Source organism: Cloeon dipterum, chromosome 1 (genome assembly GCF_949628265.1).
Source record: "Cloeon dipterum chromosome 1, ieCloDipt1.1, whole genome shotgun sequence".
Taxonomy (NCBI): domain Eukaryota; kingdom Metazoa; phylum Arthropoda; class Insecta; order Ephemeroptera; family Baetidae; genus Cloeon; species Cloeon dipterum.
The window spans coordinates 28134701-28149502 of NC_088786.1; the positions used below are offsets into that span (position 1 = coordinate 28134701).

The 14802-nt window shown below is 41.3% G+C and overlaps 1 protein-coding gene across 3 annotated transcripts in view; it reads right to left on the reverse strand.

The window, feature by feature from the left end:
- Positions 1–14802, reverse strand: part of LOC135934753 (breast cancer anti-estrogen resistance protein 3 homolog) — a 54289-nt gene that overhangs the window by 7277 nt on the left and 32210 nt on the right. For all 3 annotated transcript variants that reach the window (XM_065476714.1, XM_065476715.1, XM_065476716.1), the window contains 2 exons: positions 12141–12228; positions 1800–1857 (listed from right to left, as the gene is read on the reverse strand). In XM_065476714.1, coding sequence (XP_065332786.1) covers positions 1800–1857; positions 12141–12228 — 146 coding nt within the window. The remainder of the gene's footprint in view (positions 1–1799; positions 1858–12140; positions 12229–14802) is intronic.

Below are 14802 nucleotides of genomic sequence, written 5' to 3' on the forward strand. Positions count from 1 at the left end.
AAACACATTAAAATTGTCACCCTGAGATGGTTGACCAGGCCCTATTCACTATTATCGACATATATATTAAAATTTGTGTCCTTACTAAATTGTATTTTTTATAAATCAATTTCATCTTGTTCTGTTAAACTTAATTAGATGAATTTTGAAGATCCACTGTATTTATTCTTTGATCGTTTGACCATGAACGTGAGAAAAAATAATTGTTCCACCTCTTTCGACCAAAAAGAGTGTAGCTCATTGGGTACAAATTAAAAAAACACGCACGTTTCAACACACCTTGAATAGAGAGATCTAATTTTCTATCAGTTTCCAAACAAAAAATTTGATTAGACTGTTTTCGCATGAGGTGTGCCCCGCCCTAGCACCTGAATTTTTTATGCAGTCCATCCGAGGCTAAATTGCCAATTTGAAGCAGCACGGTGAGGGAAGGATGTGTGCACGGAAAAGAGGGACAGGGAGAGAGAGCAGGTATATAAGGACAAAAGGATGAGCAGAGTAAAGTTGCTTTTTGGGGTTGGCGTCCCTTCCGCAGCAAAAGCAAGAGGCGAGTTTGTGCTTGGGTCGAAAAGCGAGAGAGAAGAGTTTGGTGGCGAGTTAGCGCGCGGGTGGTGCTCCAATCGATACGCTCTGGGTCTCAAGTGCATCTCGTCAGCGCGCTGTGTTTTGGAATGCGTTTGCTCCGAGGCACCACCCTGGGGAACCGGCCCTGAATCAAACTTGCCGCCAAACTCCCCTGGGAGCGGAAGGTGCATCTCCATCCAATAAAAAGATCGGCCCGTCGAATTGGCTGCCAATTCAATAATTCATGATATTTACTTAGGAAGAGGCGGAGGGATCAATTAGTTTAACATCGAGATAGCTGATCGATTCCGCCATCTACCATCCATGATTTTGAGGCGGATTTTTTTAACTTGTCAGAGCTAGTGTTTAGTTGAAACAAATTGGTTTTCTTCTGGGTCATATCTCTCCAGAATTAATTGAAGAGGCTCTGTTTTCATCACACAGACTTTTTATAGGTTTAGCAACACTATCTAATTTAGCGCGCCGTAGAGCTTTCATCAAGAACATTTGTTCTACTTTGGGTTGATTCCTTTATTTCCTCGGCGAGCGGACTTTTATCACGCCGTTAAAGTTTATGCAACTATCTGCCGCCCTCGCTGAACAGAAAACTACACAACTGGAGCCGCTTGTTTGTTTTGTTTATGTCTGGGAATTCTGGCAAAAAAATCTAATTTTATTTTCAATTGAAACTGATGAGGTAGAAACTTTCTGGCAAAGGCTGCAAAATTAGATTTTATCCTTGTGCTCCATTCGTTAGATAAACACAAAAGTTAATTTGAAAAACGCTGTAATCTCTCTTCAAACTCGTTGTATAGCAGCTTCTCAGATTCCATTTTAACTTATCTTTCTGAACAACATAATTAACTAAATAAAGCTTCTACGTTCAAAAGTTGAGCTACGCTTTTGAATTTATCTACCTCGAGCTTAAAAATAATTACAAAGGTGAAGGTGGAGCCTGAAAATGAGGAAACTCCTTTAATAACAAATATCCTCTTCAGGCTAATCCTTCATAATAATCCGCAGATGCCAACTTTTTAAAGCGTCTGCACTTAAGGAAGTGAATTTAATTCGCAGATATAGCACGTAATTACGGCCATAAATTGCGCTAATGGGACGCTGGGAGGCAGCGAGTGGAGGCTCAAATTAATTCTAAGCAAGACAACACACTACACAAGGAGAGGAGAGGGACGAAGAGGCAGACGAGGGCGCGTAACGTCGAGTGTGCATATACTCACCATGGTTAGATTGTCTAAGCTCTTGCTCTGGGGTGGCTCATTCACGCACAACTCGGAGCTGAAACACGAAAGAAAAGGGAGCACGTTACACTTTTGTCTGCTGTCAACGACCAAACTTCCTCAAGAGAGAGACAGCGCACGCTTCAAGAGTGCCATGATAAAAGAAACACAAGACCGGAAAATGGAAAGCGATGAGTTTCTGTCTTTTGTCTGCGGACAGAGACACACTCGGCACTCTTGGTGGAAAAATAAATCGGTTTTTCAAGGTAGTGTTTCTCCTGGTATGAATAAAAACTAAAACAGCATTTTGTTGGATCGGTGAATGTTTTTTTTTCAGAATAAAAACTACGAGAGCATTGAGTTTAGTCAAAAAATAATTAAATCCAATTGTAACTCCATGCTAGAATGTACTTGAATGGGGGTTTTCCCTAACAATAATTTTGCTAAAAGACATATTAAGTAAAAAATCATTATTAGTTGTCAAGAAAAATATGCGGTAAAGAATGGGTTAAGTGAGAAAACTGTAACCTTCAGTGTCCGAGCAATAAAGTTACGGAACATCTCATACATCATGACTTTCAATTGCAAAGAGGGCACAATGAAAATGCAAACATATGATAATTGCAAGCGCAGCGGCGGTGGCGTTGCCACCGGCTGTGTGTCACAAGTTCAACAAACCCAAAGAATGTCCAGACTTGGCTCTCGTGTATGGATTTTTGCAATCTCAATTATTCAGCAGCATGCAACCAAGGAGACAATATTTATTGTCTGCCGCTAACAGAAGCTCATCTCCTCAGCAAATCGATTTTCCGCGCGGAGTAAATTATCTTTTGTCGACGCTTATTAGACTGGCTTCTATATAAATCTCGAAAAAGCGAGTCTATAAATTTGGGAGTTACAATTTATATGCAAATCGCGTGGCTCCGCTCTTTACTTTCACTGAAATGCTTTTGTTATCAAGGTATGCAGCCTCGTGTAATAAATAATTAACATGCATCACTTCTTGCGTTTAGGCTACCATCTATATTTAGTTTGAATAAACTTATAATTGAAAATTATTAATCCACTTTAACTTCCTAAATCACCATCAGAGATAAATTGAAGAAAAAAATTGTGTCGTACGTTCTCATACTGGACAGCGGATATTTTTAAACATTGACTCCCCTGTCAGAAACCCAAATGTCAAAGGATCTTGTTTCCAATTTTTTCGATTAACAGAACAGCTTGAAATACATGCATTATGCATGAAATCCAAAATATAAATTTTACGAGTTTCCGTAAAAAAAACATCGCAAAGCACTTGCTCCCCTCAGGCACGTGACACAGAACGTGACACAAAAAGCACTAAGCTTCTATTTTGAGCATTCGATCCATTTGCAATGAGGCATGCAAAGATTGACTCTAATTAAAGGGGCACACCAGTTGAGCCGCGCACTTTGTTTACTACCGCGCGCGGCTAAAATGGGCCAACGACTTTTGATTGACCTGCGACCTGGTGCAATAGTCCGCACCGCCAGCCGAGCTCCACATTGCCCGCGACCCGAGCGACGATCTGTGCTCTTTTCCAGCCCTTTAGCAGTGCACGTGCAAAGGAGGGCTCTCGAAGCAACGACGCGGCTCTGATGCGCTCGACTCGCCGCAGCTATGCACTGCTAGGCGCGCATGTATGCAACCGGCACGGTGCACGAGCGCTGCGTGATGCAGCACCGCAATAAAAACGCACACGCCGCAATGGAAAGCGCTCGTAAAGCGCGACGGAAAATCGTTCCCTTCGCCATACTTTCGGCCTCACTAGAATTTATGAAATCGATTGCAGTAGTGGTGCTTTTCGACTTGACATTCCGGCAAAATGGTTTTGACATTTAAAAGTGATGTACCATAAAAAGCGGTGGTGGCTTTTTGGAGTATTAGATAAAAACAAATTTGAATATTGAAAGCAACAAGAAAACAGTTAAAATTTAAATGGATGAATGGAGTTATGCTGTTTTCAAAATATTGAGTTAGAATCTCCATAGTCAAGCATTAAATTATTTTCCTGTGCTTTTAGCTGTAATATTAAACACATTTTGAACCAAACATTATTAAATCCAGTATTGTAATCAACGACTCCAGTTAATGATTTGATTAAAGAATATGGACGTCAAAAAATAGTTAAGGGATATTAAAAGCCAAAAATTATTTATACAGGAGTATGTATTTGAACTTTTTAAGTGGACAAAGGAAGCTATCAAAGCATTGAGACTTAATCACTGCACAGGGTGCAAATATACTAAATAGCCATGATTGTTGGGCTGCTTGTCGGAATGACCAACAATCACGGCAATATTAGTAGCGTGTGTGAATCTCTACCAGCTATAACACTGATGACGTCACGTTGTACTGACCATTCGCTATGTCCAGCGCTTGCCTCCTAACGCGGTGCCTGAATAAAAAATCCGACAACTCTCTGACTTTTAAGATTTTTTGATAATCATTTATAAATTGAGTATTTTAATGGTCTATAAATAACTAATTTCAGAGACTCCTGCATGTTAAATCCAAACATTATGTGTCCACAAAATGTAAATTTCATTCGAATCATGCATATTGGACTTTTTTGTTCAAAATTGAATTTAGAAACACTGCTCTGCGGCACAGTTTACCCTCTACTGCATAACAAGATGTGAAATGCTACTGGGAAAACAAGATTTTAATGTGCTATTTTTTGGGATGTCCTAATTTTTGAAAGTTAATCCAGTCTGGACCTACTTCGGCTTAGTTAGTCTTACAATCAACTTGTTTACAATGTGTCATGTGCTTTTCATTTTGACTACATGGATTATTCTGAAAAATTGAGCGAATATGCATCCTTTAAATTGCCTCCTAAACAGATATAATAAAAATCAACTCATTTTGCGTAGACAGGGCGTTTGCAAATAAAAAATAAATGAGAAGCGAACACGTGTGTAAGATAAAAAAACCGAATAATCCTATCCAATTTCCCTCACAAACATGAATTTTTATGATACTTCCCCTTTCCTTCTGAAATAAAGGAGCAATGCCTACATCCTTTCCACGGTAATCCTTTTTATCTTGAAAGCTGAGCTCAAAAATAACATTATGCGCTTTGATTAGCATTGGACAAAACAAGGCAAGGAGTGCGGTGACTGACGACATTGTAGCAGCATTTTCTGCTTTCCGCGAACATCTCTCAGGAAGAAAGGACTAAATAAAAACTTATCACCTTCATTTTCAGCCACTAAAAAGGATTCCGAGGGAAAGGGGAGCGGAGGAAAGCGACTCCATCGCTCTGAGTGCCGAGAGTCAAGTGAAGGGAAGAAATTGTTTTCTGCAGACGGCGCCCCCGCTTTCTTTTTCGCCGCAGAACACTCCACGCGATAATTTTTGTACTCCCTGCGACGGAGAGACAAAGAGCATGTAGCGACCAAAGTGTTTTCAGCCGACTTTTTGAACAATCCGATGCCTCGACCGAGGTGATTCATCGCAACGTGGGATTTGTACAAACGGGCTTCAGAGCAGAAAAGCATCAGCCAAATGAAAGATCAAAAGGGAGCGCAATAACTTTTGAAATTTCATGTGTCACCAAGATAAGGAGTCCCATAAAAATGGGTTAATGCAAATGTAAAACGGAGGAAAGTCGCTTGAGTACGCCAGACTATACTTGCTTTAAGCCTATTAAAAAAGGTTGGCTGGGCTAAAAAGATACGGTCCTGAGCGTAAAACGCGCTTTTAAAGTGGAGGCAAGTGCTCGCGAAACAGAAATTCACACGCTGATGCAGTTGGCTGCTCTTGAGGAACGGATTTAGGGCTAGCCCGTGCGATGGAAGGGTTCCAATCGGAGTATCGGATTTCTTCTATGACAAATTTCGCTCAAATATATATGACATTTTTTACAAGCTTTTTATTTCTTCAAAAGTCTTATTCGATATGCAGTGTATACGTAATCGATGGATTGGCAAAGATTCAAAATGAGTAGGAAAGTCTTCGCGCGTTTTTGCTGTACAGCTTTTTCCGGATTGAATAGTCATCCCCATCGCTCACGGGGAGCATTTTGGCACAGAAATGACAAAAAATTTAATTAAAAAGGCAACAAAAATATTTAAATTCATTCGTAAGTAGATTAGAGTAGATGTTCGAGTATCATTTTTTTAGTTAACCTACTTTGAATTAATTTACTCTTTGCTATGCTGCTATGAGCTATGTAGTTAAGTAACTGTCTAGATTTTGCTAGGCGTACAAAGACATTCATTAAACTCTCATTTCTAACGAAAGGTAATTGGGCCACAATAAGATTTGCATGTGTTCCGATTCGAGGCTGCATTTCCGTTTGCGAAAGGTGATGAGTCTATTTGCAATTTAGATATCAACGTCTTCGCCCTCGGGGTGGTAAGGTGGTGCACCGCTCGCCCACCTCTCGATTTACATTTTGAAAGGGAAACCGACGGGTTTGCTTGTGGATCTTATTGGAAAAGAGGAAAGCCGCGTCCTAAATTGGCTTTTCCATTGCATTTAACCCTGTTGACGAATCGGAATTTCATCGACTCCGGCTAAAGATGAAAAAAAATTCTTCCTTTCTGCTCTTCCAATATTTTTTTATATTAAATAGAGATAACTAAACTAAACCTAGATATATATGTTCGATAGATATTAATTTAAAGCGTAGAAATTTCTTTTTCAATTTGTTTTGAGTCTTGGATTGTTTTTATTTCCAACTAAAACTGCTAAAAAAATTGATAAATTTCATTAATTCAATACTTGGCATCTTAATATTTTGGTTAATTTCGTGCAAAGAACCACTTATAAAACTTTTAAAATACTGGCAGCCTAATAAAGTTCTGCTGGTTTCTATGGCAGATCAAATCTGACATTTTAAAAGCAAGAATTCATATTGAATAGCTTCGTTGCCACATCCTTTCAAAAGCTTTAGTTGCATATTGCAAACAGCAGTGATTCATAATGTTAAGATCAAAATCGGGCAATTACGCATCTGACGCACAAAAAACTCGACTTCATCCCCCTGCTCCCCTCGGCAGAGAGCGTTGAGTCACAGTGTGTTGGCCACACACAGAGTCGGGAGTGAGCGAGCAGGCAAAAATCGCGGTGAAAGCATGCAGCAGCTCGCAGAACAGACTAATAAATCGGCTCGATTCCCGGGGCTAGTGGCGCTCAGTTGGCGAAATTACGCGCCGTGCCGCGCTCAACCCTTCTAGAGGGTGCACTTCGGCGGCCTTGTGTGCGTACCTGCTGGTGTGGAAATCCTTGGCAGTCCCGCGGGACGCGATCGGCTGTCCCGGGACAAATCAGTCAGCGTTGGCCGCTAGCACACGACATGCACCCTCGCACACCCCAGCGTATGCAACACACTGTACTCTGCACCCTGTGCTGCTACCGAGTAAAACGCCGCCCTCGGCCGCCTATTGATTTTCGGCCGGCGGAACATGCGCACTCGGCCACGCCGGCGTGTGTACGTACGGCCGGAGAGCGGCGAGAGAATATTGCACACACGTCCATGCATAGAGGCCCATTCACCCCCGGACTGCTTGACACACTCTCACCCCTCGCACCGGCTTATCGTGTCTGCTGCCGATTTTTACCTACAACTCTTTTCTTTCTCTCTTTCCTTCCTGCCGTTCGTTTCGACCCTCCCTGGATGTTAGTGCATGTGCAGCAATAATTATTTGCGGCCGGCCGGCGTTGTAAATAAATCACGCTCGATTATGGTCACCGCCATCAGCGTGGGAGGAGAGAGATGGTTGGCTGCAGATAAGCAAACTTTATCGCCACCCTCGTGTCGCGCCTGTAATCAACGAATTGCCATTGAAGGCCATACTTTTGGTTCAATAATTCATTTCATTATGGATTTTTGCAGCGAGCAACCCTCAAACTCCACATGAAAATGTCTACTGTGAATAAACAAAATACTAAGAGCGCGAGAAGAATCCTGTGACAAGGGAAAGAATACTTCTGGGTTTTTATCGTTTATAATTTTTCATTGCAGATTATATTTCCTACAAACCATAGTATTGCAACGAGAGAGCAGCGATAAACAAAAATCAATTTATAATGTGCTCATTTCCATACGTTGACAATTCCTCGTTTATTATTTTGTTCCATTTCCTTTATTTCTCAGCAAAGAATTTCAAAACATTGTCTTCCCTCTGCGGCTCATTTTCAGTTTGTATCTCCGTTTATACTAAGTAGTAGTTAATAGAGTTGGATTTAGAGCCACAAAAATAGAATCCCCGCGCGGCATTTTGTTATATAGACAAGACGTTAAAGAGGGAAACGACGTGCTTTATGTTTTTCACACTACATCTACGGTGACACCTTTTCCAGCATAAACACATTTGTCCTGACGAAAGTAGCAAGACGGACTGCTTTCAAAGAGCATATTTTTAGTCATTTGAAATTAAAGAAGATGGACAAATAACTGAACTTGTTAAATGTTTGCTTGGAGGAAATCAAAGAGCGGTTTCCCAATTTTTAGAAGATGATAAACGACGTCTACTTTAATCATGAAACAAAATATCAACACAGTTATTTATATAATATGTTTGTTGTTTCACGCGAGAACAACATTTATCAACCCCCGTGCACTCTATACACATTTCCACCACGTTTTAATGGCCTATTTCCAGTGATGATAAATGATGTGTTTAATTCCGATAATTTTCAGGCTGGCCATTAATAACTACAAATTGCCAAAAATGTGCGCAGCGAAAATTATGGCAGAGAGCCGGAACAACTTTCGAGAGCGGCGAGTGGAGCTGGCAGCAATTACAAAAGGGTTTGCTTCGGAGGGTACGGCAATAAAGGCAATTACCAGTGAGGAATTAGCCGATTTGTATTCTCTCTTGGTACATTTCTCTGCACAAAACGAAAATCGGCTATCAGCCAGCGGTTGGAATTCAATTGTGGCCGCAATTGTGATGGAAATGCCGGGCCACTGATCAAAGAAGAGCGCACAAACGGCTCTGGCGAGCGAAATCCCTGCTGCGGAATCGACGATAATCGCGGCGGACGGCTCGCAAAGTATTATGGGTCGAAAAATTCGCGCAGCGACGCAGCGTATGTTACGAGCAAGGCGTGCGACACACAAAAGCGCCCTTTAACTCACTCACGCGTGCGTTGATGCTCATTTACATGCCAATTGTCTTCAATTAGCCGGTCTTCATCACGTGCGAAAACACAACAAACACATTTGCCATTCACGGATACGGCATGTTTAAGGCTTGATATACAGCTGCATGAGTTGGCGCCAGTTCTGATCAACAAGTACATGTTTTCACTCACTCTGAATGGCTTGAATGTCAAATCCGCTGGCGAATCTGAATCTCTTTATGTAAGATCATTTGAATGCAGCGAGTGGTGAAAAATACTAACAATAAAGTAGCACTTTCTTTTTATGAGACTATGTGAGTAACAATTTCGAAAACAGAAACTAATAAATGCATTTTCCCCTGGCAAAACAATCTGAAATTTACTCACTGAATAATTAGTAATTATAGGGTTGGGAATTTCAGGCGATCAAAAAATATTCTATACCTCTGATTAAATGAGCATGAATCACGCAAATTTCATCGTTTTGATGAGTCACACTTTAATCCCAAAACTTTCTAAAAAGCAGACAAAACCAGCTAAAATAATCTAAATTGCATGTAATAATTCGCAAAATCCTAGTTCCTATCAGTGAAATACAAATTTTCTGATTTTAAGAATATAAAAACAAAAACCAGCTGACCAAACTCTTTGCAGATTAAGCCTGGATTTTATGACACTCCCGCGATGACCGAGCCAAATTGAAAACAGACTCTCAGCGATAATAGTTACGAGATACGCTTGACACAGCTTTCATTAAGTCATTTTTAAACTCAAGCCCTATCGAAATTTGGCATCACCAGCAAAAAGTTATACTGTAGAAATAAATTGGATACAAAGTCTTAAACCATCGAAATTGGGTTTAATCTGGTCGAAAATCCGTTTAAAATACTCAACCCTGTGAGTCATACCCTATATGTAAAATAAATTAGAGAAAAAGAAAAAAAAGCTTCCATCGGGTTTTTAAATCAGCCCCGCGCTTGCTTCTAAATCGCGGCTCGCAACAAGCGTCCGGAACTGAAAGACCCGAAATTACAATAGCCACGTGCCCCGCTCCTCCCAGGTGGACGGGATGCTTCCACATCTGCCCCTCTCAGCGGAGCAAATAACACAATCGGAAGTGCGGACATTAAGTGAAGCAGCGGCTACCGCGCGTACGTACGCATCGCAAACAAGGGAAACCGCTCGGCGCGCACAGGGGGTGCAATCAAAAACACACACGCGCATACGTAGAAAGGTAAATATATACGCGGAGGGGGCGGAGCGGGTGGTGGCTGCACTTAACTGCTGATGCAAATGTGTGTGTACTGATGCGGTGTTCACATCGCCGCGACCGAGGGGCTGAGCCTCTCGCGCGTTTGGGGATGTTTTATGCTCGGGGGGTGACGTCATCCCCCGTTCGTCTGGTCCTCCAAGAGGGTTGCCCACTTGGTTGCGAATTCCGTTTGTTGCCGCGCGCCGACAACATGCACAGGCACGTCTGCTATTTTTATTTAATGCGAAAAGCGAGCATCGCGGTTTATGACCGACGGGGAGAGCTGGGGTTTCACCCTGTTGTTTGCATCGGCCCTGCACCACGCGCGGACGCATGACCCTGCATGCAAATTGAATTACGCGACGACCAATTGAGCCGGTTGCATAATCAAGCAAGGGTGTATCAAATGCTTCTCTGTTTCGATGTTAAATTGAAGTGCTTCTCTTGTTTCGTGACTTGATTCTTTGAGATCCCAAGCCTATAATCAATGCTTTTACATAAGGATTTTGTTTCCTATTTTAGGGGGATTTTTTTTAATTTTGCCGGGATAATTTCCCTACAACGTGGATCATCAAATGTGCACTAAAATAGAACTGGAATTTCCGGAATTTTCAATTCTTCCCTGCTTTTTTGAAGACTCTCGCTGCGCCTCATTGGAGCTTTATTTTTGGTCTACGATAAGGGTGGAGAGGGAATAAAACGAAGAGTGTGCATTATTATGTATGCGTTACGAGAGAGAGGCACGTGTTTTTCTGCCTTTTTAAAGTTCCGCCCTCGAATTGACGTCAAGAAAGCTTTTGTCGCGGATCTGCAAAAAGTGCCAGACAAGATCAGCCAAAATCATTTCTATGCTGATGGCTGACTCACAAAAAATGGCTTTCCGATCAATGAGACCATTGCTCAGCCAGTTTTACCGAATTAACAGTGTAATTGACGGTCATTAATCAAAGGTGTAATTGGTCGGCCGTCACGGTAATTTTGATTTGGAATCGGCGATGAAACGAGTCAGCAGAAATACGAACGGACAGAACATCTGGCCGGGCCATAAAAGCTCTAATAACCGCTTGGCCATCCGAAAAAGGGAGCGAGTGAGCAATATTTAGTAATTGCTCTGCACCTTTCTTATTGAATCAGCGAAAACTTGTAATTCTCACAGATGCCGTTGGTATTCTCCAAAACGGCTGGGTTTCCGAGCCAATTCCCATGCTCCCCCAAAATGGGAAAGTTCAGTTAAGACTGCAGCTAATCTGCGGACGGCCGATATTGTACGCACCCTCCGAAGATGAGGGAAAGAGAAATTATTTATTTAGTCGCCCTCGGAAAGGCGACGGAGCGGGTGCTGCTGCACCCGATAAATCGTTCTGTCGCTGCGTCATTTGCTCAAAGGGATATCAAGATCGGCTCCCTGAGCCGCCATACGGCATCACAGCAAGCACAAATATTGATACTTGCGGCGCTCTAACTAATGGATTTTTTTAATGGTGAATTTCTCAATAAATAATTTCATTTCTCAGAAACTGCCTGATAAAAAAATGTTCTCTCAAATATTGAAATCAAAATTAGAGAAAAAAATATAAGTGCTAAATATAATTCTTCGCAAACAAAACATTTTGCAGAAATTAAGAAAATTCAAAACAATCTTGCAAAAAAGAAAATGATTGGTAAAAAACACGTGCGTGAAAATTCCGGAAATTCCTGTTCAGTTTTGCCATTTTTTTTAAATTTATAGTAATTTTAGATATACCTTCGAATGATTTATGTTGTCCTAGTAGTATTGTTTTTTGGTCCATAATTTATTTAAATGGTCATTAACAAGAATATAGTAGTTTTTTACATTCCCATTCAAAGCGCAATGAATATAGTGAACCAATTATTATCTATTTAACCCGTTGAAAACACCAAATGAATTATTACCTAAATTATTGACTCTGATATTAATTTTAGATAGCAAAAAAATGTATCCAGAAAATCTTGAAGTATATACTCACTTGATTGTGATGGTCCTGTCCACGAGGCGTCCGCTGTCCACAGCGACGCTGTGCCTCTGCAGCTTGTCTCCGCCCCTACGTCTGTTTCCTGCGGAGCACCGACCACAAATAAATAAGAGCTCTAAAGCATACAACACAATACGGACGGGGAATTCACTTAAATGCATGAATTAGAGCAGCGGCTCGGGCGGAATTACGTCACTCCCCGCGCGCCGCCGCTCGAGCACCCTCATCTCGTACACCAACAGAGCAAGAGTTTGAGGCTGGACCATATGGCCGTTCGTTACGAGAGGAGATAATTCATGAAAGCTGTAGTCGCACACGAACGTGACTAAACAATGTGCGCGTTAACAGCCAAACCGACGTTTGTTTGCCTTTTTGGTCGCCTTGCTTTTCATGTGGTTCGATTGTCTCCCGTTCAAAGTCATAAACACGGAATAAGGCATTTATGATTTTTTTTGTCAATTGAAACGGCTTGAAGGGAAAGTTTCAATTTATGCATGGGATACGTCTCGAGTGTCTTTTCGTCTGCGCGATTGCATTCGATGAACAGCACTTGAAAGGAGCTGATGGAGCGACTCGCAAATTGTCTTACGGACCTGAAACACGGCCTTTGAGGGCGTGAGAATTGATCGGCGGCCCGTTTCGTGAACCAATCATAGGACACGCTGGAAATTCGCGAGCAGAGAGATCAATTTGGCGTGCCATTCCCTCGCGAAAATTGCATTGAGACACTCCATTAGAAGCGCCGTCGTTTGTGTGTGAGCGCACGCGTAGGGTTATATACGTTCCTGCACAAGCTGAGAAATTTGATCTTCTGCGGGCGGAGAGTAATGACAAGGGACGCAAGCGAGACCTGTGTACGCTAAGAACTCTCGTCATTGAAACACAACGGATTGAGGCCACTGCCGAACCTGAAATTACTGTGGGAACTCACCTCGTACTCTTTTAGTAAGCAAGCACTTGGTCCAAACGGATAGATTTTCGCCCCTCTTAAGCGTTTCGTTCGAGAAATCAATAATTTAACAAAACAGGAAACGTCTGACTGCTCCTTAATTTCAACGACAATTTATTCGTATTTATCTGCAGCTAATTTCAAGTATTAATTTTTTTGAGGTAAGAAAAAACAGATTTTTTTAATTCCATAAAAAAAGGTATTTTAACATCAAATTATAAGCTCTTGAAGGACATTTAACAGCCAATATTTTCTCCTATCAAAATTAGACCTGAATTGTTTTAAACTAATTATTTTTTATCTTGTCAAATGCAATAATCTTTGAGAGTGAATGCGGGATAGGGTGCTGTTTCAATTTAAACGACTGAAATTTGATATAATAAAACCAAAAAATCTAATGTGTGCCCTCTAAATTGTATTCATGGAAATTATTCGTAAGTTTCAAAAGTAAAATAAATTCTTTTGATATTGTGGAGATATAGTTGACCCCACCAGCATTAAAGTTCTAGCTTGACAAAAAACTTAGCAATGAGTGCGTGTTGCCTGCTGTGCGTAATGGTCTGTGCTCGAGAGAATTCAGCATACAGGCGCGAGAATTCATTTTATTTGCTCAGCTACTTTGTTGCGTAGTTATTAAGCGGCCTGCATGCAGGGCAAAGCTTGGGCAAACACGCGCGGCGGCTGCTCTGATGTTATTATACACGGCCATAAATAAAAGCAGGGGCTGCTTTTAATTGCACCAGTGTCTACCCATAGAGACTTGCCGATCGGGCGCTCGTTGTTTATTGTCGGCTAGATGGAATCAGCGAATTGGTACAGGCGCCTCCTTCTAAGTGGCCTTTGATGAGCTCCAACCGCATCGAGCTTTCCGCCTTAATTAACGAGAACGGAGGTTCTACCTGCCCCGAGTCACTCCTATAACCACCCTCACACCAACATACGTTTGGGGCGCATTTATTATGTTGTTTCACTCCAGTCATGCCTTTTTAACTCAGATTGGTTTGTTTAAAAATATTTTGCTTGCTTGTTAAAAACAAGCAAGTAAAAGATTTAAATATTAAACTTTTCATTTAAAGATTTAAATACATTTTTTAACATCTGATTTGATTTGATCATTAAAATATTATACGCGTTGCGAGGTGGACGCTCACTGTTTGATGGCAAAAGACAGACTAATTTTTCTCAATACGCACTCTCTACTCGCAAATATAGGTAAAAGACCTTGATGAATTATTGGGATATAACAAATATTTAGAAAATGATTTGATGGGTTCCATTCCAGCCAACTCCTTATTTAAGATTGTTATAAATTTAATTAATTATGCATATCTAAATAGAGACATTTTGAAATAGCTTTCTACACGTCAACCACTTTTTGTGCAAAATTTTCATCACATTTCTTACGTCTTTTACGTCATTCAAAGCAATTAATTCACCATATGTCACCAGCGTGAGACACGCCTCCATTTTTTCGCAAACACTGTGACGCAAACACGCACATTAGCATCGCGATAGGGAATGCGTCCACCGCATTTAGGGCATGGCAAACACACTCAATGGGACTAATTAGCCAACCCCTGTGCCCTTCTCGTCTCGTCTCTGATGAAAAACCAAACGCACGCTCTTCATACCAACGTTGCTCAACCTTTGGCTTAAAAAATAAATCTGCCGACATTCTGCTATACGACTCGCTCGGCTAATTAGGAA